At 47.8% G+C, this 22837-nt stretch overlaps 2 protein-coding genes and 1 long non-coding RNA gene across 5 annotated transcripts; 2 read left to right on the top strand and 1 right to left on the bottom strand.

Moving 5' to 3' along the window:
• The first annotated feature begins 99 nt into the window (after positions 1-99).
• Positions 100-2985, top strand: alg12 (ALG12 alpha-1,6-mannosyltransferase). The gene is made up of 9 exons (XM_072709119.1): positions 100-303; positions 482-614; positions 703-876; positions 977-1171; positions 1277-1381; positions 1486-1708; positions 1835-2004; positions 2095-2170; positions 2250-2985. Exons 1-9 carry the CDS (start codon positions 139-141, stop codon positions 2479-2481), a joined length of 1473 nt encoding a protein of 490 aa, XP_072565220.1. The 5' UTR covers positions 100-138; the 3' UTR covers positions 2482-2985.
• A 489-nt stretch (positions 2986-3474) lies between these two features.
• Positions 3475-10271, bottom strand: LOC111853379 (uncharacterized). Its single transcript, XR_011989346.1, has 2 exons — positions 10115-10271; positions 3475-8244 (listed from the first exon to the last, which is right to left on the bottom strand). It is a non-coding gene; the product is annotated as an uncharacterized lncRNA (long non-coding RNA).
• brd1a (bromodomain containing 1a) lies at positions 9845-21306 on the top strand. 3 transcript variants are annotated; one of them, XM_023830187.2, is made up of 13 exons: positions 9845-10106; positions 13419-14788; positions 15001-15157; positions 15379-15510; positions 15627-15755; positions 16023-16335; positions 16517-16753; positions 17363-17854; positions 18027-18153; positions 18268-18395; positions 18599-18708; positions 18894-19048; positions 19356-21306. In XM_023830187.2, the coding sequence occupies exons 2-13, from the start codon at positions 13437-13439 to the stop codon at positions 19537-19539; spliced, it is 3516 nt and encodes a 1171-aa protein (XP_023685955.1). In that variant the 5' UTR covers positions 9845-10106; positions 13419-13436; the 3' UTR covers positions 19540-21306. The 3 variants fall into 3 exon arrangements, with proteins under 3 accessions (XP_023685955.1, XP_023685957.1, XP_023685954.1); XM_023830189.2 differs by lacking the exon at positions 9845-10106 and adding an exon at positions 10868-12137 and having other exon boundaries at positions 15382-15510; XM_023830186.2 differs by lacking the exon at positions 9845-10106 and adding an exon at positions 10868-12137.
• The last annotated feature ends 1531 nt before the right edge of the window (positions 21307-22837 follow it).

Genomic DNA, 22837 nt, shown 5'->3' with positions numbered 1-22837 from the left:
GCCCCCTCAATATGATTTTTATAGAATCACTAATTTGTGCATGTGTTCAAAGTTAATTGATCCCCGTCTCTGTTATTGCTGCAGGTAGTAGCCTGTGAGCTAGGAGTGTCGCGGCTTAGTGACGTTGTTATCCCCAACATGGCAGAGAGGGCTCGAGAAGGCGCAGGGCGCTATGGCGCTCTGTTGCTGCTGATTTTCGTGGGGTCTGTTCATTTGTGCGTATGCCCGTTCACGAAGGTGGAGGAGAGCTTTAATCTGCAGGCAATGCACGACCTTCTGTACCACAGACTCGACTTGGACAAGGTGATGCCGGCCGTCGCCCCCCCCCCTTAACTTAAATTCATGTCAGTTCATACCGAAGTAATCTGTGGACAGGGTAGTTCCTAGCTACATTAAAGTTCTCTGAACGTGGTTTTCTCTGTTCGGTTAATAATATTACATGTGACAAGGTGCTTATTTGAAGGAGACATTTTTTTTGCAGTATGACCACCTAGAATTCCCCGGCGTGGTCCCGCGGACGTTTCTTGGACCTCTGTTTGTATCTGCGCTTTGTTCTCCTCTGGTTTACGTGCTGTCGCTCCTGGACGCCCCCAAATTCTACACCCAGATATTAGGTAAAGTGGGAGGTTCCGGCTGGGATCAGATCTGGGAATGGCGCTGAGATGAGTAATGCACCTAAGTGAAATCTTGTGCATTTTACAGTGCGTGCCTGCCTGGGGATATGTGTGATCCGTGCACTTTGGAGCCTGCGGTGTGAAGTTCTGACCCGGTTCGGATCTAGGGTGGCATCACTCTTCTGCATCATTAGCGCTTCACAGTTCCACCTCATGTTTTACAGCACTAGGCCCCTGCCCAATGTGTTTGCCCTGCCCATAGGTATCTGAGACATAGTGTGTCATGATTTGAGTATGGTTTATATATGTATGTATTAATGCATCACATCCTTATGCTCTGATTCCTGTCTGATTCCTGCCAGTCCTACAGGCCTTCACATCCTGGATGCAGGAGAAATATGGCACCTTCGTCTGCCTGTCTGCCATAGCCATCATCATTTTCCGCTCAGAGCTCTGCCTCTTCCTGGGTCTCATGCTGCTAATGACACTGATGAGCAGGAGATTCACTGTCCTTCAACTCTTTAGCTACGCCATTCCGGCTGGCATAGTATCTTTAGGTAAGAGCCGCCGTCCCGCGCCCCTTGGATGATGTGTGAAAGCATCCTCCTTGGAAAGGTCAGGGTCGGGTCTGATTTTGCGAAGTTCACGTGACTGTCCTTCAGGTCTCACCGTCTCTGCCGACTCCATGTTCTGGAGGCAGCTGATGTGGCCTGAAGGCCAGGTGCTATGGTACAACACCATCCTCAACAAGAGCTCCAGCTGGGGAATATCCTTCATATCAGTCTTTTGGATGACGGAATGTGTCACGTCGATGTTTCCTGTCATCTTCCCCAACTTGGCGCTCCATCCTTGACTGTTTCTTCTCAGTAGACTGCCCCCTTCCTCTGGTACTTCTACTCCGCCTTGCCGCGTGCCCTGGGCAGCACCATCCTGCTCCTGCCATTTGGCCTGCTGGACAGACGGATGCGAGTCCTGCTGCTCCCGACACTGGGCTTCATCCTTCTCTACTCCTTCCTGCCACACAAGGAGCTGCGCTTCATTCTGTACACCTTCCCCGTCTTCAACATCGTGGCGGCCTGTGGCTGCTCTCGCGTGTAAGCACCCTCCACCGCACTGACCCTCAATGTTACAATGCTGTTTAAGGACTCCATTGTCTGCATCTAATATCGAAGTCTACTAGTCTTACATGTTTGGAAAGGGTTCTATCCTATGCTTTGTAGGCTGAACAACTTCCATAAGTCCTGGATGTATAAGATTGGCTCTTTGATGGTGTTCGGCCATCTCTTCTTCAACGCCATGTACATGGGGTTGTCTCTGTACGCCTCCCATCACAACTACCCAGGAGGAAGGGCAATGCTAGACCTGCACCGCATGGTTCCGGCATCTTCAGGTTGGTCACACTCATTCTGAGTCGCATTTACTGGGCTGTTGTTTATACCAGGTAAATATCTTCTCACTTTGTCTTCTTTTTCCTTCTCAGATGTGTCCGTTCATATTGACGTATTTGCTGCTCAGACTGGAGTATCTCGATTCTTAGAACTAAATGGTGATTGGAGGTGAGTTCCATCCCGTTACAGTGTGGCATAGATCTGTGGGAGCCCTGTTAAGATCCAAACCTCTCTGCCTATCTGTCAGGTATGACAAAAGGGAGGACCTGGAGCCTGGAGACCTCAGAATGAGGAACTACTCTCATGTTCTCATGGAGGCGGACCAGACACGTGTAGCGACGCTAAGGGACTCTCACCGTCCCCTTGCCTTTGTCCAAGGCTTCAGTAAACTGGTCTTCCATGTGTTCCAGTTTCCCCCATTCAGTGTTAATCTGGAGGACAAAGTGGTTCTTTTGGAAAGAATTCCTCAATACAATTAACTAGAACTATGGACTATTTAATATGATGAGTGAAGAATTCATGCTGAAGTTCATAATTGTTGGTTTCATACTGAGATGGTTTTGTAAATGACATTGACAAAACTCTTACTATGTTAGAAGCTGGTTCCTTGCTTTGCGATAAAATCCTTTAAGTTTGACCATTGGCATATACTGATTTATATTTGTTATACTCCCCACAAATTATTGTATTTGTTTGTAGCTGAAACGGTTTTGAGGTTTCTTTAGTTTTAAAAACTGGTTATACTTCAGTGCTAGTTTGCACCATATGGGAAATTGTTAGGGATTATCAGGACACAACAGTCATTGCTTGTTGAAATGAATGTAACAGGAGGTTAATTCCAGGGTTTATGCTGGAAAATTCATTCACTGCCGTGTCTGACCTGGATGAGACTAGGAACTATAACACAAATGTAAACGCCTGTAGTCACTGAATTACTGTTGAGCAGAATTTGAAAAGAGCCATTAAATGCATTGTCACTATCACAGTTGTCTCCTGCTTCCCGCGCAAGAGGAATGTGGGCGAGCTGCTCTTGGCTGGTAGGTCAAGACACACAGAGGTTGTGAAACTGGAGGTCTAAGCTCTTCCTGTCTGAACATGGCAGAAAGATCTGCTCTTGCCCTCAGATGACCCCATTGATTTTGTTTTATTTACTAAGAGTGGCAGACTGCTCTAATAGTCTGTACCTGACTGGTGAATGACATAGTTTGGGAGGATGCATCTAAGGTAGTCTGGATGGTTTACTTAAGTGTGGTGCTGAGTGTGAACACCACTGAGAAACATGGGTCTCCTGTAGTGTGGTGTGACAGACCTGGCGCCAAGACGCTACGCCAGGCTGCCGTTTTATCTACCACACTCAGAGGAAACAAGGGCCTGCTAACCTCATGTGTCACTTCCTTGACAACAGGAAGAATGTCTATTTATACCCCTTCAACATGCAAAATGGGCTTTGAATCACAAACGACAGAGAATCCTTCTGTCCCTGGGCAAGGTTTTATTTAAAAAATTACCACAAAACGTGTTTAAATCCAGTCTAAATGCTTATACAATTATCAAAATCCTTATGGAAATTAATATTTAAAGATGTACAGTAATTTATTCAACAGTGAACCCATAATTCCCTCAACTAATTGTGCTTAAAGTATTTGAAACAGATTGCTTATTGTGAATACAGAACTATTTTATAATGTTCATGTAGAAAAAGTGAGTTTAAAAAAGCTAATTCTAATAGACTGTACCATCAGCCACAATTTCACAAAGAAAATTAAATATGAATATTTTTAAATATTCTCCATTCACAGTATTTTTGGGCCTGGTTTTTAGAGTAAAATGTCATTCAGCATCTATTCTATAATACATAATCACCTAAATTCAAAGACTACAAATTGGTATAACACCACTTAAATATTTACAGCATCTTTGACCTGAAGTAGTTTGCATAAGGCACAAGCAGAGAGAAGAAAAAAAGAACAAAGTTATACATAACAATATCACAACAAAATATTTAATCCTGCAACTGACAGTCAAAGCCTCTTGCTCTGCCAGTTTTCACTAGGCTACAGGCTTGCTTCAGTTGTCAAATGTTAACAGTAGTTTACACAAATCATTTTTTTCAATTAATAGCTGTGATTGGTCCAAATGCTCCATATACCATTTCTGAGCCAAAATGGAAAAGCATTCTTAGTAGTAAAAAATAAATAAGTAAAATAATGTATTGTCTATTTTCACAGATCCGGTGGCTAGTAGGAGTCTGTGATTTAGACCCACAAGGTTAAAACCTTATCAGTACTGAAAATATATTAAAGGGAGGTTGACCTTTAAAAAGACGAGGCCCTCGAGGTTTTCCAACAATGGTCTGGACTGGTTCATGGCATAGCTGGAACTTGCTGTGCTGAACAGTGTCTCTGCTGGGACAATGCTAGGAGGGCAACTAACATAACGAACAGCCACTTTGGCAAGGTCTGGCCACAGAAACTTTTTCAGATTCCAGTAGTCCAGGGGATCACAGCTTTGATCAAGTATCTCCTCTTCTAAATACTCCAGCACTGCTAGCTCTGAGGATTTAGGTCGCTCTTCCTGCTTGATCTTTTTCTTGATGTCATCCATTAGGGCCCAGAGGTTATCCTCATCAGACTGAGTACTATTGGATGAAACTGGGAAAACGCTGCATCCATTGGACGGTAAAAGCTTGGTATCAGTTGAGGTAGATAATGATGCCTCAAGTTCTCTGATGAGGTCTTGCTTGCACTGTTCAGCCTCTTCCTCTGTGAACAGAGAAGTCTTGTATCGAGGATCCAGCATCGTTGCCCAAATATACTTTGGGTCATGAAGTGTGGAGGACAATTGACTTACCATTGCCTCCTTCAGAGACTTCAGCATGTTATCGATGCCCATAGTCTCATCAAAGAGCATATCTATCTTTCGGTTGAGGATATGAATTAGCGGTATGACTTGGCCTAGTGTGGCAGTCCGGTCGCTCATTTCCCTGCATGCTACTTCAAAAGGTTTTAAAGCGTTACACACAGACTGCATTACCTCCCATTGGTCACAGCTTATCAGTTCCCTAAAATTGCACTCTATTGACATTTCATCAATTGCTTTCTTTTGCTCCACTAAACGTTCAAGCATGTAAAATGATGTTTTCCACTTGGAAGGAACATCTTGAACGAGCTGGTTTTCAGGCAAGTGGTAAGTCTTCTGAAGTTCAGCTAACTTCTCCTTTGCTTTAGCGGAACGGTGAACACGCTCGCAGATTTTCCTGCCTGTACTTAGCAGGTTTTGAACCATCCTTTGGCTCTTTATGGCTTCAGTAACAATGAGGTCAATTGTGTGTCTGAAACATTTTAAGGTAGCGTGATCATTACTGTCCAGTGTATTTACAATGCTCAGGTTATCAGTCACAGTAAACCCAATTTTCAGACCTGATGAATTAATCCAAGTATCCCAGAGATACTCCAGCTGCTTCTGGATACTGAGCATATTGTAATCACAGTCAATCTGAGTAACGCTGAGAAGGGCGGAGCAGTGAAAGTCCTGGCCCTGAGGTCTCACGCACGACTCGTAGGTTACCCAGTGGGCTGTCAGAGTCAAGTACTCTTTAGTTTGGCTGCTGATCCAAATGCTTGTTGTGAAATGAATAATTCCACTCTCAGCCTCTTTCAGGTGTGTAACAATGACTTCTTTCACCCTTTCGTACATCTCTGGAATGGCAGTGCTTGTGAAGTAAGAAGGCGAAGGTAATGAGTACTGTGGCTGCAGGTATTCCAGTAATCGGCCGAGACCGACGTTCTCTACAAGTGCTGAGGGTTGCAGATCCAGCGCAAGCATTTCAGCGACAAGCCTGGTGATCTTTTTGGATACAGGGTGATACTGGGCAATTTTTTTGCCATTTTCTTCATATAAGGAAGTGGCCATGGGTTCTTCTTTTACTTGAACGCCAGCAGAAGACACAATACCTGAGACACTGCTGTTATTTTCAAGAACATGTCCATGAAATCTCTGCATGTGTCTAAATAAGCAACTGGTGCCGAGGTTTGTCGTCTTTTTACCTCGGCTTATCGTGCGGTTACAGTGCAAACAAATAACCTTTGTGGGGTCAGTGGCACTAATAGAAAAGTGATTCCATAACTTAGAAGTCTTCTTGCTGAAAGTGCGCAATTTCTTTTCAGTGCCATCTGGATCTTCTGAGGATAAAGCTTGAGCAGCTGCTGAGGTGGTGTGGGCTGAACCAGACAAGGACACCTTATCACACGTGGTTTTCTGATCGTGAAGGACATCAGGGTGACGTCTCATGAGATGCCTCATTAGACAACTTGTCCCAAAGTCCCCACGTTTCCCTCGGCTGATGGCACAAGGACAGTATCTGCACAACGCCTTGAGCTGGTCACCTGGGGACACAAGGAAATGATGCCAGACCTCTGACTTCACTCTTTTCATGATTTTTTTGTTTTCTTGGAATATTGAAGTAAGATTTTGGTGTAGGTATAAGCCCTCAGACAGCTCCTCTATCAGGGGTGGATGTGGATCTTTGTCTCCTTTATGTTCTAATGAAATATCAGCTGAAGACTCTTGTCCTGAATTATACAACTCATCATTTGAGTCCTCTTTAACATCCATATTCTCACTAAAACTTTGCAGTGCTTCGTCAGACACCGTTTCAGGGGAGGATGGGACAAGAGAGGATTCTTTTTTGATCTCGCTTGTCTCTTGAGGCTGAAAACGTGACAAAAGGGTAGGTGGGCTTGTATAAGGCGGTGGAATGGTACAACCCTGTCCGCTTTCCTCTGCAACTATGTCTCTGTGGGCCCGCCACATGTGACGAATCAAGCAGCTTGTCCCCAAGTCTTTACCGTTCTTTCCTCGGCTGAACTCATTCATGCAGTGTATACACACTGCCTTGGAGTTGTCTACTGGGGACAGGTAAAAATGCTTCCACACTGCTGATCGTCTCCGAGAGTTTCCATTTTTATGAGTTGTTAGGATGGGTTCAGACGTGCTGTCTGTAGCTTCTTCGGTTTGGTGGTTGGTGGAATGTGGAGAGGAAGCCTTGCAGGTTTCCTTTTTGGCACTCTGCTCTGATTCTTGCGTAACAGGGAACGCTTCTTTGGGCAAAGCCTCACCCTCATCTGCCGACAGCCCCAACATCCAGCTGCTTTTTTGAGAAGCAGATGTGTTAGCTGCCAAGTCCCCATTATTCGGTGAATTTCTAGGATGTACTAAGGAAGACGAGACAGGGGTACTCGGGTGAAACTCACTTTCTTGCAGCAGCACAGTGGGATGAGCCCTTCTCACATGCCTCATCAGACAGCTGGTACTGAGGTCCTTCTCATTCTTTCCTCGACTGAATTCTTTCATACAGTACATACAGATTGCTTTGGTGCTATTACGGGGTGATATGAAGAAGTGGTTCCAAGCAGGTGATTTCTTTCGTGGGTTTACAGGGTTTCTTATTGATGACAGAAGACTTTGTGTTACAGCATCCATAGCCACATCATAAAGAGTACTATTATAATTAAGTAAGTCATCATCTCTGGTAACAAAAGGCTCTACCGAACTATCAAAGGTAAAATTCTGATCCTCCTGGTCATCCTTCTTCATAGCATTTGGTTCTTCCTGTTTGATATGTATGTTTGTTTCATCTTCTGACTGCTTGAGTGTCCTTTCATTTTTACATGAGGTTGCAGCATTTGGGCACTGATTAGAAATGGTTGCCTCTTCAAGAAAAGCCTTTTCATCTGATAACTGAGGTTCTGACAGTTGTGCACCAACCTGAGAAGACTGGTCCTCTGACGTCCTTTCAGAAGAGACTGAGAGGGCTTCTGTAGCCAGTGTCTCTGAGGACAAGGAAGAAGTTTCTCCATTCTTAGACTTATGAGCAATTCTGTATGACTTGAACACATAACCATCTTGACCCTCTATTTTAAGACAGGTCCCTTTTGCCTCTCTTTTTTTGTCACTGTGGATTAAATCAGCACGTGTCGAGCCTCCATCATCGCTACTATGAGAGAGGTCGTCCTCACTGTCCATGTTGGCAGATTAAAATTCTGCCTTGATTCCAACGTCGAGAGGGAAAAAATGGAGGGGAAAAAGTATGTCAAGTGGTGAGAGTCATAGGAGTGGGCTTTGATTTCTTCTTCTTATCCCCTGTATTCCAGTTACATGCAACTTCTGAATGAACTTGTTTCCATGTTACCGCCATTTAAATGCATGATTTAAGAATTAAGTCCATTTCTTTCCAGGGAATCCTGGAAAAATGGAGAGAGAAAGTAAACATGATTAGTAACTCACATAAGCAATATATTGGTTTCATAAGCCCTCAAACACCCCCAAACACATGGTCTGTTGCGATTGCTTGGGAACGTAATAAGCCATCTAAACCCCCAGACAGAATTTAGCCAGGATGTAAAATTGGTGAAACATGCTTTCTCAAACTTCCAACATAGAAAACTGTCAGTGTTCAGTTCCTGCAGTTCTGCTGCATGACAATGCATTTTACACATTTTCCATTAATGGAGCTCTGTCACATCATACTCGGGAAGAAAGTTTGAGTTTTTACCTGCAATATTTTTATTAATAAATATCTACATTCCATAACCACATACCCAGCAAGGGATATCTCACTCAGGATGATCTTCCATCACGGGGCACATAGTCACATTCTATAAGCAATTTAGATATGCCAATTCACCTACACATGTTTTTGAACCTTGGGAGGAAACCCAGGTAAACACAAGGAGAAACTCCAAATTCCCCACACAAAGTTGTGGGTGGGATTTGAACCCACATCTGAGGAGGTGTGATGCTGCAGGTCTACCTACTGAGCTGCTGTGGCACACTGATAATTAATAAATGATCCATATATTTCCACTCTGATGTTGGGGTATGGCCAACAGATTCACATCAAGGAATGGAACATTAAATCAGCGCCACCATACTGTATTTTTTACAGTAATAAGGAAGTTGAAATAGGGAGGATTATTTACATTTAAATTATTAAACTGTCACATGATCTGTTTATATATTTTTTTCTTGTAATACTAGTTGCCACACTAGTTTCAAATATGTTAAACCACATTACCTAAAACATGTATTAGGGTTTTAAAACTGAATTAGCACTCAATACTATAAAAACCAAATTCTTACTAATATTGTTATGATGGAGTTCTACATCGATGTTTCACTGGTGTTCATTATGAACATAGTTCAACAGAAGTTTAAAGGAAAACATTTACAGTAAGCTACACTGTAACTGAAATCAAGCATTACAATAATAGAGAGATGGGTATAACCCCCCACCCCCCACACACATATACATAATGACACTAATGACACACTGTGTAAGTGTATGGCGGCCAATCAGTGCAGCCTGCTGTGTGCCCGCATCACAAGCACGTGGAAGAGAAAGAAAATCGTATCTGTTCTGGACCAGAACAAGCACACCTCCCTCCAGAACCACCGTGCGAATAGGGATCTTAAAACCACTTCCCTTTAAAAGCGAATGCTCACTTCTCAGCACACTGCAACACCCAGAAGGGGACCTCCATTAACCTTACTTAACTAACCAGATGGGCAGCGTTTACGGCCTGCCACAACACCCCCCACCCCCCACCCCCCACCAGCTGCATCCGTAGACACAAACAGCAAATGTCTTAGACCTAAAAAAGTAATTTGACCATAGAGATCTTAGGCACGGCTTGCCCATTGGGGAACATGACAGTAAGAAAATGACAGAGAGAGACAGTGGACAGGCACAGCTCAAGGACCGTGTGACAGGGGATGGGGACAGCAGTGCCCAGTCACTTCAGAGCGGGCAGGGCCTCCGGATGTCACGCTGGTCTCTCTTACCCCTGCGACGCTTCAGTCCCCGAAGAAAAACGCGGACAAACCTCGTTTTCCAAGCCTTCATACAATGACAGCGGTTAGTGGCGCTGTGTTTTATGTCCGTGTGTGGAAACCCGGGGCGTCGGGTGGGCTGGTCTGGTCCGGGCCAGGCCGCCCCGGTAAGAGCGGCGATGAAGCAGTGTCGGATCCCAGCAGGGGACCGTGGGAGTCCCGGATCAGACCGACACCTGCCAGACTCACGTCGATGCGGAACTGCGCATTATAGGTACGTACCTGAAAACCCCGGGGAGTCCGCCTCAGTCGATTTTGGTACTTAAACGGTTAAATAAAAGCACACTGAGTTGATCCACCGGGGCATTATTCCGCCGCTTTGTCTTCTTGGTGGTTAACGTTCAGCGGGGGGGGTTACGCACTGAGCGCGCGGCGTAGCCGCTCTGACGTCACCTGGATTTGGTGCCCCCAAGATGGCGGTCTGAAAACAAACCGCCGCCGGAAACCTGCCGCGCTCCTGGCTGCCATAGCAACGCGCCAGTCCTTTGACGGGCGTTTCGCCAAAGGCTATGGCTACAAGACACGAATTCGCGTGTCTCCCAAATGGTTTATTCATAATTGGATATGCCTGTTTCATCTTTGTAATGTGCACTCAAAGAAAATAGCCTATAATTGTAATAAACTGGTTGTAGATACACATTGTTTGGACTGAGCGCATGTGTCGTGTCCCCACTGTTGTAACTTAAAGATAGATTATTTATGCGTTCTTTTTTACTATAATTTGAAACATCAGAAAACAGCCTGAAGAAGAAGATAACATGTGTCGCAGATTTTGTAAACACAAAATCAACAAACAAAACCCACTGTGTAAGGATAGGCAAACCAAATGGGTCTCTTATAAGCAATATTAGTCAGGGGCGCAATTAAAATAACAATGGAGGTATACAAATAAATATGTGTAGACTAATGAAAGAAAACAAGAGTCCCCTTTGTCTTACGCACGTCCGCGTGACGTCGACAGGGTTAGGGGTCACCAAAATGGCCAGGGAAAGGGAAAACAAACACTTGTAGTTCCAGATAACTGTATTTCTTTTTCAGAAGGGGTTTACTGAGCGTTTTCATTGGACTTATATTAACAGCATACTGGATTCTTGGGACCACTAGGATCCATTACAATAGCCCACGGTGGTGCGTCCGTTTATTGCGGTAACACGTGGTTCCTCGGCGTTGGGGGAGGGGGTTCTCACAGGGGCGCCATTATAAGTGGAGCACAACAATGAATTCATACTGTTTAAATTCAAGGCTACATAAGGAGGGATACAATAAAGTGCAAGTCACTATTGTGTAAATTCGGATATTCGTCTCAAACGTGTAGTGGTTATTCATTTGATAGCTTCATCATTTTAAATTTAAGGGATTCCGTGTTCCGAAACACGGCATTTTCCCGAAATTGAATACACTGTCACGTCGTTTAAAATGTGTTTAGGTTTCTTAGAGTACATAAATGATTAGCCGATAATAATCCACGAGGACACTACACATTGCCCTTATTTGCCAGTGGACGATTTAATGAATGCTGGCTTTCTACCTTATTTTTGTTTTATTGAACAAGGATTAGAAAGTACAGAAAAATAAGGTTGAAACAGGCCCGCATTGCTATGCTGTAATAAAATAAGTAAATACAAAGGACAAAAATAAAGGTTTACGTAGTTTACAGTACCGACTAAAAGGTTTACGTAGTTTACAGTGGTAGAATATTGAACAGTCCCGAGTCGCCTGCTGCTACACTGTGCCTACACTTCAGCTACATCATTCCGTGTTAATACAACAAAAATAAAATGCAACATAAAGATTTAGGGGTCAAGCTACTAAAAACAAACCGTTTGTGTACTGGTAACATATAATGAGCAGGATGACAGGTTCACACAGCGAAGCGGTAAGGAAAGGGTCCCGGCCTCTCCCTCGGCTACGCAAAGGCGTTGCGCGTAGCGGGCGGGACCTGCGCGGCGGTCGCATTGTTGCTGCGTGACATAGGAGCGTGGAGCTGCCGTGGGTCTGTCGCCGGAGGTCGAGCGCGTCGCGAGGCCGATGCTTGGTTTCTGCGCGCGGTAGTAGGAGCAGAGGGTCACACCGGGCTCCGGAAGCCGCGCGCTCATCCTGGATACCGCCTCCTGAGCCTCGCGCGCCGCCGTCGGGTGAGAAGCGCGAGAGAAGCCGCCGCCAGTCAGTGGGCCTCACCGCTATCGGCTGGACCCTCTCTGTCAACACGGCCGCGGTTAGCGGCGTAGCAGTTCGGCGTCGTCAGGTAAGGCCTCCGTCTCCCCTTCCTCCGGTTTGCACGGACGCTTCCATTGCAGCAGAGGGCGCGCAGGCTCTGGGAAGCGGGGTGTGGGCGTCGGGACGAGGCCCAGTCCGCCGCTGTTTCGGCCTCTTGTTGTGTCGGCGGCCATGTTTGCTAAACCTGGTTTTGTTGTAGCCAACTAGCCACCCGGTTGTCTCAGCGCTCTGGTTGGGCGCTGCACGTTCACCTCTCCCGTTTTTAAATAAGCCATGTCAAACCTAGAGCGGTTCTCTATAGTGACATGGTAACTAACGTTTTATATGCGGTTAGTTTCATTTTGAATCGGCCTTTGAATGTGTGCCTCGTACGGAACTGTCTTATGTCTCCATTGCTAATCGTGTTGCCTTTGTGGACCGGTAGGTGATCGGGAAAGCTAGTCCTGGGTTTTTCAATGTGTTATATATGAGGGCTGATTTACGCATTCGTGCTTAGTTGTGTAACTAGCGCATGCTAGCCTGAGTGCCTCTCGGGAAGGTTATTCCGGGCCTTAAATACCCAGGCCCCTGTGCCCTGCACCCCCCGCACTGTCCGTCCGTACGTTTGTGTCTGTGGCTGAATGGTAATATGTAGCTGAATGGTAGCAGGGCTGTATTAACCCATGCGCATTAATTAGAAAACACAGATTCCGCAGCTCTATGCAATACGGCTCATGTTTGTGCCTCGCTTTAGTCTGTCATTCTGACAGCTCTCCATGCCTGTTTAGTATTCTCTGTACATGAGAGTCCCGTCCTTCATTATGTGGTATTCAGTTATTTCATGTCCTGGGTCTCCTCGTTTCAGCCCACACAAGGCACATGTGGATGAGATTTGCACCATGACTGAAATTGATCTGAATTGATTGCGCTTTAAGGGACGGCAGATTGAAGAAATGTCTATGCTGCAGGAATGTTTCTGTCACTGAGGGAATCAGGGCACTTAAATAACCTGAATTCCTTGCCATTGAAGGGTTCCAGGTAGGGGGAGGTTTATGTGTCACACGAGTTCATCTGCATTTATTTCAGGGCTGTGTGCTTTTGGAGTAACCCGGATGTTTTGTTTATCTTTGTTTCTCATTGTTTGCAAGATTATTCCCTATTTTGTATCTGAAATTATGCGCATTCATTGAGAATTGTGGTATAAGAATGTATGTACATGGGGGGGGGGGGCTTCTGTAATATATTCTTTCGCTAATCTCAGTTTTACTGTGGGCCTCCAATTGCTTCACCTTTGGACGATCAGACGACATGTGCTTGCTTTTTCGCGCAGGTTTTACCACTGATCGCGATGAAGAGGAAAGGGCGGCAGCAGCGAGGGCCGACGCAGCCGCCGCGGCCCGCCTCGCCCATCCGGCCCTCGCCCAACCGCGAGACCCTGACGTATGCGCAGGCGCAGCGCATGGTGGAGCTGGAGATGGAGGGCCGCGTGCACCGCATCAGCATCTACGACAGGCTGGAGGTCATCTCGGAGGATGACCCCACAGCCCAGGAGATCATTGAGTGCAACAGTAATAAGGAGAACAGTGAGAAGCCGCTGCAGGCGGTGGTGCGCTCTGCACGTCTTAAGAGCAACCAGCAGAAGAGGAACACGGCCCTGGCCAGTGTGCCGGCTCCACAGGCCCCAGGGGGCACGTTGCCCGAGCCCAAGATCCGTACGGTGGAGTACAACCTGCCTGTAGTGCCTCGCCGACCAGCTGGCTACTACACCTATGTAGAGAAGACCCCGGAGGAGCTGGATGAGGAGGTAGAGTATGACATGGATGAGGAAGACTATGCCTGGCTGGATTTGATCAACGAGAAGAGACGCTGTGAGGGTTTCAGTCCAGTGTCGCACAACGTCTTTGAGTTCCTCATGGACCGCCTAGAGAAGGAGTCGTTCCTGGAGAACCAGGGCCATGGGGAACCACAGTCACTGATAGACGAGGATGCCGTGTGCTGTATCTGCATGGACGGCGAGTGCCAGAACAGCAACGTCATCCTCTTCTGTGACATGTGCAACATGGCCGTGCACCAGGAGTGCTACGGCGTGCCCTACGTACCCGAGGGCCAGTGGCTGTGTCGCCTCTGCCTGCAGTCGCCCTCGCAGCCCGTCGATTGCATCCTGTGCCCCAACAAGGGCGGCGCCCTCAAAAAGACTGAGGACGACCGCTGGGGTCATGTGGTCTGTGCCCTGTGGGTGCCCGAAGTGGGCTTCGCCAACACGGTCTTCATCGAACCCATCGACGGCGTGAAGAACATCCCTCCCGCCCGCTGGAAGCTCACCTGCTACCTCTGCAAGGAGAAGGGTGTGGGGGCCTGTATACAATGCCATCGGGCAAACTGCTACACCGCCTTCCATGTCAGCTGTGCGCAGAAGGCCGGCCTCTACATGAAGATGGAGCCCATCAAAGAGATGACTGATTCAGGCACGCCGACGTTCTCGGTGAAGAAGACAGCCTACTGTGGCTCCCATACGCCCCCCGGCTGTGTCCGGAGGCCCCTCACCATTTACGAAGATGCCAAAGACCGGAGCCAAAGAGGGGACCGGGCCAGTGGGAGGTCGCGGTCGAAAGGTAGCCACAAGAAGAAGAACAAGAAGGAGGAGTGTGAGCCGCTGGCAGCAGTACCAGCAATTTCTGTGCCTAGCATCCCCCCTCAGAGGTGCGTTTCCTCGCTTTTAGGGACAATGACATATCGTCACCTGTATGCAGAGGTGCCAGGGAAATAAGAAAATTCAGTAAATTTAATTTTTAGCTCTTTTTTTTTTATTATGGTAGAATACAGGTAATTAGAACCCAGTGGAATCACAAGCTTGCTATGGCATGCAGAAGATGTCCAGTCTGATGGTCTTTGTCTTTCCTCTATATCTCCAGGTTGAACACAATCCTTAATCAGGTCTCTGTCCAGAAGAAGAAGGTTGTCATGGAGCTGGTTCTGAACTACTGGGTGCTGAAGAGGCAGTCCAGGAATGGCCTGCCTCTGCTCAGGAGGCTCCAGTCCGGCATGCAGTCCCAGAGGACCGTGCAGCCGGTCAGTTTGAGCGGGTTCTGCTTCGGCAAATTTAATTGGTTTTATTTTGAATTATGTCATTTATGAAGCCTGCTTTTTGTGAATCAGTAATGGTTGGTCAGTTTTGGGCTCTGCAGGGATAAGCATCGGCTATATAATGGGCCAGTGTTTGAGAAGCTGATCTAGGAATATGCTCCCCTGCTTTGCATTGGACATTAAGTTCAGGTGGCTTCTCCTTCCAGAAGGAGAGCGAGGAGGAGAGCCGGGCGCTGAAGGAGCAGTTGAAGGAGTGGCACCGCCTGCGCCATGACCTGGAGCGGGCCCGGCTGCTGCTAGAACTGATCCGGAAGCGGGAGAAGCTCAAGCGAGAGGAGGCACGCCAGTCACACCGGTCACATGGCAGTCACATGCTCCTGCGCCGCATGGCGGTCGCCATGCAGTCCCCGAGAGAGCAGCACTTTTGATCGGCTCTTACTTCTTCTCCCCCTAGGTGAAGCTGCAGCAGTCCATTTTGGAGGTCCAGCTCACTCCATTCACCATTTTGCTACGTTCCATATTGGACCAACTTCAGCAGAAGGACCAAGCCAAGATCTTTGCCCATCCTGTTAACCTAAAAGAGGTGAGAGGTCAACCCTGAGTGTCTATCGCAAAGCATAGATTTAAACGAGTCCCCAAGCATGCGTGACTTTGTGCGTGACTCTGTGTGCACCAGTGAGGGTTTTTATCCTCTTTGTGTGCTGGCCCGTAAGGAGAATGTCATATATTTCTCATATCTGCATTTAGATTATTTCTGAACTGTAACATTAGGGGACGTTGATGCAACATGTCGATGACCTTAATGGGGAGAATGGCGAGTCCAAGTGACTCTCTGTTGGCTCGCTGTCAGGTACCGGACTATTTGGACCACATCAAGCACCCGATGGACTTTTCCACCATGAGGAAGAGGGTTGAGGCTCAGGGCTATAGGAATCTGGATGAGTTTGAGGACGACTTCAACCTCATTGTGTCCAACTGCATGAAATACAATTCCAAGGACACCTTCTTCTACCGGGCAGCGCTGCGTCTCCGGGACCAAGGCGGGGTCGTGCTTAGGAAGGCACTGCGGCACGCAGAAAGCATCGGGTTCGACTATGATAGCGGGATGCACCTTACAGAACCTCCCAAGCTGGAGCCGCCACTGCCTTTCTCCTGGGAAGATGGTTAGTGAGATGTTTGGCGCTTGTGCTTTGAGGTGTAACAGGGGGATGTGTGAGAGTAGATGTCTTATGTCGCTCTGATGATTATACTTCCTGATTTGGATGCCGCCTCTTGTTGGATACCAAGACTTCGGCGTTCCGTGTCGGTCTGTGAGCTCTTTGCCTGCTTCCTCCCGCCCCGCAGTTGACAGGCTGCTGAACCCGGCCAGTCGGCAGCACATGTCCCTGGAGCAGCAGCTGAAGGAGCTGCTGGAGAAGCTGGACCTTACATGTACCATGAAGTCGAGCCCCTCGCGCAGCAAGCGGCTGAAGCTACTGAAGAAGGTCATCGGCGACGTGCGGCACGAGATGAGCCTTCGTGCTGATGCCCTCCCGTGCATCGCAGAGCCGGCGTCCGGGGGCCAGGGAGTGGAGGAGGACGGTACGTGTCCCCTGTACCTGCACCTCAGGGCGTTCATACCTTAAAGGAAGTGCTCTTTCGGTCAGGCTCTTTTATTTTTAAATTTCCATTTATGTGGAATTCCTTTGTGTACAAAGTGACATAAGTGAGAGAAGCTTAGGTTCAGAGAACAGGGTCAACCAGCAGTTGGGATTAAGGTGATTAAGGGGTAGCGTTTGGCTCAGTGGGCTAAGTGTGTGTACATGTAATCAGAAGGTCACCGGTTCGAACCCAGCCTCAGCACGTCTGCAGGTCCTTGAGCAAGGCCCTTAACCCCCAGTTCCCTGGGCGCTCCAACAGGTGGCTGCCCTTCGCGGACAGCTTACTCTACATAGAGATCCCTATGGGATAAAAGTATCATTTATTATCAATTTTTATTATTTATTAGTCTGTTGCCCAGGGGATTTGAACCCATGACTTTCAGAAAATGAACACAGATCACCAAGTCATTTCTGTCATTTTCAGCTTTATATGAATTATAAATCTGCAGGTGTTTTTCTTTACCAGCAAGCAGGGCTTCTCCCGCAGAGCCTCATCGCTGGTGTTTCTGGTCCAACGTTTCTTTCCGTCATATACATGCTTCTCTTCTAGGGGACAAGTCTTTACCACCTAAGCTGGAGCCGTCCGACCTGCTGCCACCCCAGAACTTGGATGGGGACTCAGAGCCGCCCACCCTTAAGCCCGTTCACCCCAACCCCGAGGGCCGGTGCAGTCGCCGCGTGAAGTTCGACAGCCAACAGGACTGCGTGCCTGGGGGCAGGGAGGTGTCCAACGGGCCGACCCTAGACCCTCCGGCGCTCTCTCCTGACGGCGACGTGTCCGCTGCGTCCATGCCGGCCGAGCCCTCTGGCAACGTCAACCGCCGCACCTCGGTGCTCTTCCGGAAGTCGAAGAGCATGAGCCCCCAGAAGCTGGTGAAAGCGGGTGAGAGCCCCACCAGCGGCCCCCAGTTGGGCACCAAAACCTTCCTCTCTGTGGTCCTTCCCCGGCTGGAGACACTGCTGCACCCCAGGAAGAGGTCACGCAGCGCCAGTGGGGAGAGCGAGCCCGAGGAGGAGTCCCCGGTCAAGCGCCTGGACACTGGTACGCCAGGGGGTCAGCAGGAGGTCGTGGGACATGGTCTTTTAAACCTAACTCTGACCAACCCAATTTGAGATGTGATTGATGGCAGTAACGAATCTGACCAGGATATTGTGAAGTTTACTTTGCTGCCACCTTAAGGACGCTCAGTCTGATTGCACCTCCCCATTTTCAGGACTGTCCAATGGCTTTGTCGTGGGGCAAGACGAGGAGTCCAGTCCCAGCGGGCAGGCAGAGCCGCGACGGAGGTGTGCCTCCGAGTCCAGCATCTCTTCCAGCGGCAGCCTCCTGTGCAACACCAGGTACCCCACCCTCCCGAGTCCTCCGAGGTCACCCCGGTCACGTGACGTGGGATCTGTCCTGTCAGTGGCTGCACGGCTGAAGGCCTGGTCTCCATGCTGGTTTCTTTGCCTCAGTTTCAGTCTCCCGAAGTGTGGCAAAGGGAAGCCCGCACTCGTGCGGAGGAACCCCATCGACGACAAGAGCGAGCTCATCGCCTGCATCGAGACGGGCAACTTCGCCAAGGCCGCCCGGCTCGCTGCTGGTGGGTGGCCCGTTCTCTTGCCTCCCCCTCTTCCTCCCCCGGGGGTTAGGCTTAGCAGCAGCCTAGGCTGCAGGGTGCGTGGCCCTTCACCACGGACGCAGTCAGTAATATGCTGTGATTTTAGATGCGTGTGCCCCCTTGGCGGAAGCTGCCTTGTGATCTCCCCCCTTAACCTGACCTGGTCCTCACCCCTGCTTTTGTAGAAGTGGGTAACAGCAGCATCTGGATGCCGGCTAACGCCTCCACCGTCATGCTCGAGCCGCTAAAGCTCGTCTGGGCGAAGTGCAGTGGCTATCCCTCCTACCCAGCCCTGGTGAGTGTGCGTGTTCGCATGTGCGTATGCGTTTGGCCAGACCGCCTGGCTGCCTTTGCGCTGTAAAGGTTGTGTATTTTGACTGAAGAGGGACACGCAGTCTGGACACATGCCTGTGCGTGCGGGCGTGTCAGCGCCATGTGATCCTCCTCGCCGACCCCTGGCATCATCTCTCCCAACTACAGATAATAGACCCTAAGATGCCACGGGTGGGCTGTCACCACAATGGCGTCTCCATCCCCATGCCCCCCATGGATGTACTCAGGATCGGCGAGCAGATGCAGTACAAATCGGGCGAGAAGCTCTTCCTAGTGCTCTTCTTCGACAACAAGCGCAGCTGGTGAGTCGTCCTGTGTGACGCGCTTCCGGTGTGTCTTTACTCGGCGTGTACATGCGGCTTAGGGGTCGGGTCTCTCCCTTTTGGTTGTGTCGGTTACCAGTCAGGAGGCCCTGCTTTTGTTACTTGGTCACTCGCGGCCCGTGTGAATGATGAGCGAAGGCTGTCTCACCCGAGCCGGGGAGAGCGAGTCGGACTCATGCTTATTCCCGTAATGTTCCCATAAAACCCCCAGTCTCCCGGATAACGGGTCGATCGGCGTCGGGACCTGAGCCACCCGTTTGTTAACTTGAGGTTTTCATTTCGCCAGGCAATGGCTTCCTAAATCAAAGATGGTTCCCCTGGGAATCGACAAAACCATCGACAAGATAAAGATGATGGAGGGCCGTACTTCCAGCATCCGCAAGGCCGTGCAGACAGCATTCAAGCGCGCCATGAATCACCTGAGCCGCGTGCAGGACGAGCCGGTCAGTGATCTCAGCGACATCGACTGAGCCCCCCCCAACCCTGGATGTACCCAGTGTTACCCCCAGCAGAGGCCTGACCTGTCACTCTGCCCTATGGTCCGTGCCCGTTGCCCCCTCGTCCCGCCTTTTCTGCGCTGAGGTCATCACTCCGCAAACGCGCCCGATTTTCCATCTCCATTCACGGTCTGCCTCCTCACTGTCGCTGTACAATTGGCCCCTTTTTTGGTTATTCACTCCAACTGGTAAATAAGTTTGTATTTAATAAACTTTGTAAATATTTGTACATTTTCCCGACACTAACTTATTCTGTAGATTTTAAACTGGTACTGTACATTATTTTTTATTAATATTTATACTGATTTATGTTAGCACAATGGTGTGTCTCTTAATGGTGCTATAAACTAAAGTAAAAATGAGATTCATATAGGGCTAAGATACTGTTCCTAAAGGGTTTCAACTCATTTTTTCAGTTCATTCTCAGTTAAGTTATTGAAGTTTACTACATGAACTTCTTGGCATAAAAGTTTTATTTTTTTTAAGCAGAATGTTTTTCGAAAAATGCCAGTATGTTTCGCTTGTATATATTTATATAAATATATATCTGTATACTTCAGATGATTCATGGGAAATCGGTGGTATCTATGGAAACCGCAAGTGCGTCGTTCTCACGAAACCAAAAATGCTGCCCGGCCTTGCCTCTTTCCCTCCGTCTTTCCCCTCGTGTTTTTTGTTACCGTGTTGTGTAAAAGGCATCGCTCTGAAATGTACCTTTCTGTTCCTTTACGTGGTGGTTCGGACTGTCGTGGAACCATGCGGTGACAGCGTATCAGGTGTTCCACTGTGCGTCGGCACCTGCCGCGTGTCACGCCCGTGATGGGCAGGGAAGCGAATGCTGAAACGGCAGCACGTGTGGAGAGATCCTCCTTTGTTCATTTCATGTCAGTGGGCTGTGTGTGTTTCTGTCCCTTTAACGGTTGAGCTGTGATTACTTGTGTTTGTTCATTCAGTAGGGACCTGGGTAGCAGTGGGAGATGTTTTGGAGAGTTCTCCAATGGTATGTAACGTACATAGACTTGGTACTTTTTTATTTTCTTTTTTGTTTTTGTTGAAAAACCACATTAGATACTGGAGTCGGCCCTGGAATGGCCAAGAGATTCATTTTTTTATGAATATGCTGATAATAAAAAAAGATGTGGATTTGAATCACTAACAATATCTCCTTGCCATATCAATTTTTAGTGAATTTTTGGTTAAAATGTCTCTGGTATGTTACACTGAAAATATAATTGAACCACTATATATTGATTTAACAGTGATACAAATGTCAAAAGTGCACATCACATTTTATAATCGACAGGTAAATAGAGATGTTGGTATGTGGAACAAATTATCTTGGACGTTTTCGCTTCTGAACACATGCCGTTTTCGGCCACACGGGGGCACTGTGAACCCGACCAAAAGACGTGAAGCTTCCCGCGCTGGATTCTGCGAGTACCACTGGATTTCCTCCTCGAGATGGTTTCCTCATTTCTGTTCATTTGGCGCTCTGAGCTGCTGGGCCATGATGCCTTGGTTTCCTCACACACACCTTGGTGTCCACGAAAATCCCCAAGCGGCGAAGGAAAAAGATGCGCGCATTTGATACTGTGCCAAGGATGCAGCCAAGATCATTCCAGGACGTGGTCACCGTCATCAGTCACAATCTACTGTTAATGCCACTCTACGGTTTTCTTTCTAAAGGTGGGATACCTTTTGGAGAGTGTAGTGAATAAATCCACAGGGTTACTAACTTTGGTCAGCTGGCTGGCGTGAGATTTTCTATTCGAGACTAGTCTGCGCACGCGTTTACATCTATGTAACGGTTTAATTATCTTGTAAATAGTCTGTAGAGTACAAACCACCGCATCGCTTTTGATGTAGCTTATTTTTGGTTTATAATGGAGTAATATAGATTTGTTGTGAAATTTCTTGCTTGAGCGTGTGTCACGTCAGATGCGTGAGTTTTCAACCCTAAATCCAGAATGGTTCCATTTTGTCTGGCAACATTGCGTCCACGTGTGTGTGTGTCTGTATGTCTCTCTCCGTCAAGCTATTTCTCCAGTCCGCAGTTTTCAGGCTACGGCGGTTCCCCGGTCCTCTGTCTCCTCAATCAGATGCTAATTGCTGGGGGAGGTAAACACTACGCACGGCCGGGGACCGAGTCAAGCGTGAAGATCAATCTCCCGCATCAGCGTCGGGGAGACGCGCCCTAATTAGGCGGCTGTTCGCTGCCGGCCTCCCATGTGCCAGGCGGCTGATAGGTGGCAGCAGGTAAGTCTCGACGGCGGTCGGGGGGTAAATGCACTATTTCTACGAAGCAAAGTGTCCTGTTTTGCTGGGAAATACGTCCGTTGAAGGGCGCCGCAATGACAGGCTGAGGAGTGCGCGCACCCGCGCAGACGCGCGCACACTTCATTCATATGGATTATGTGTCAAGTCACTTAAGCGCCATTTGACTTTGTCCGACGTGTTCGTGTTAGACTGTGCAGCTCAGCAAATAGGCTGCTGCAGATGATTGTGCGCCTACGGTTATTACCGTCACCAAACATTCATTTCTTTAGTAAATATTAAATTTAAAGCGCGTGTCCAATGAAACACAACAGGGTCGCCGGCTTCCGCCCCATTCTCTGAATCACCCCAATCGCCAGAGTTCTGCCCCTCGGCTTAATGGCTTTAATGTGATTTCTTTGTACGCTTATTTTAATAATGTGACGATTTCACTGTGTGTGCATGCGCGCATATAACTGATACCAGTGCATTCTGATTCAAATGGTTTTATTTTTATAAGCATTACAATGTGAATCATGTCATTCCTTGACAGCAATGTGGTTTTCCATTGTTTTATTTCCTCGGCCAACATCTCCAGGACATAGACTGCTTTTCATCCAGTCACGGCAAATAATTAACACAAACATGTACAGATGGGGGTGTTTAGTAATATAAAGCAATGCGTTATGTAAACACGTACAGATGGGGCGTGTAGTAACGTGAACTAACAAGTAATATAAACAAGTGCAGTCGGCGCATGCAGTGATATAAACCAATAAGTTATATACGCAATTACACCTGGGACATGTAATAATACGAGCAAATAAACTATACAAACAAATACAGATAGGGGTGTGTAATAATACAAACCAATACGTCATGTAGGCAACATAGTGGCGTGTAAAGTATGAACATATAGGTCTAGAGAAGAAACTGGATGAGAGATATAAAAAGTGGACCTGTGATTAAAAAAAACGATCAAAGGTATGTATTTTGTGGTATTAAATATCTGCTGTTC

Source organism: Paramormyrops kingsleyae, chromosome 1 (assembly GCF_048594095.1).
Source record: "Paramormyrops kingsleyae isolate MSU_618 chromosome 1, PKINGS_0.4, whole genome shotgun sequence".
NCBI classification, from domain to species: domain Eukaryota; kingdom Metazoa; phylum Chordata; class Actinopteri; order Osteoglossiformes; family Mormyridae; genus Paramormyrops; species Paramormyrops kingsleyae.
Note: the sequence above shows the minus strand (reverse complement) of the source record. Positions and strands in the feature narration are given on the sequence as shown.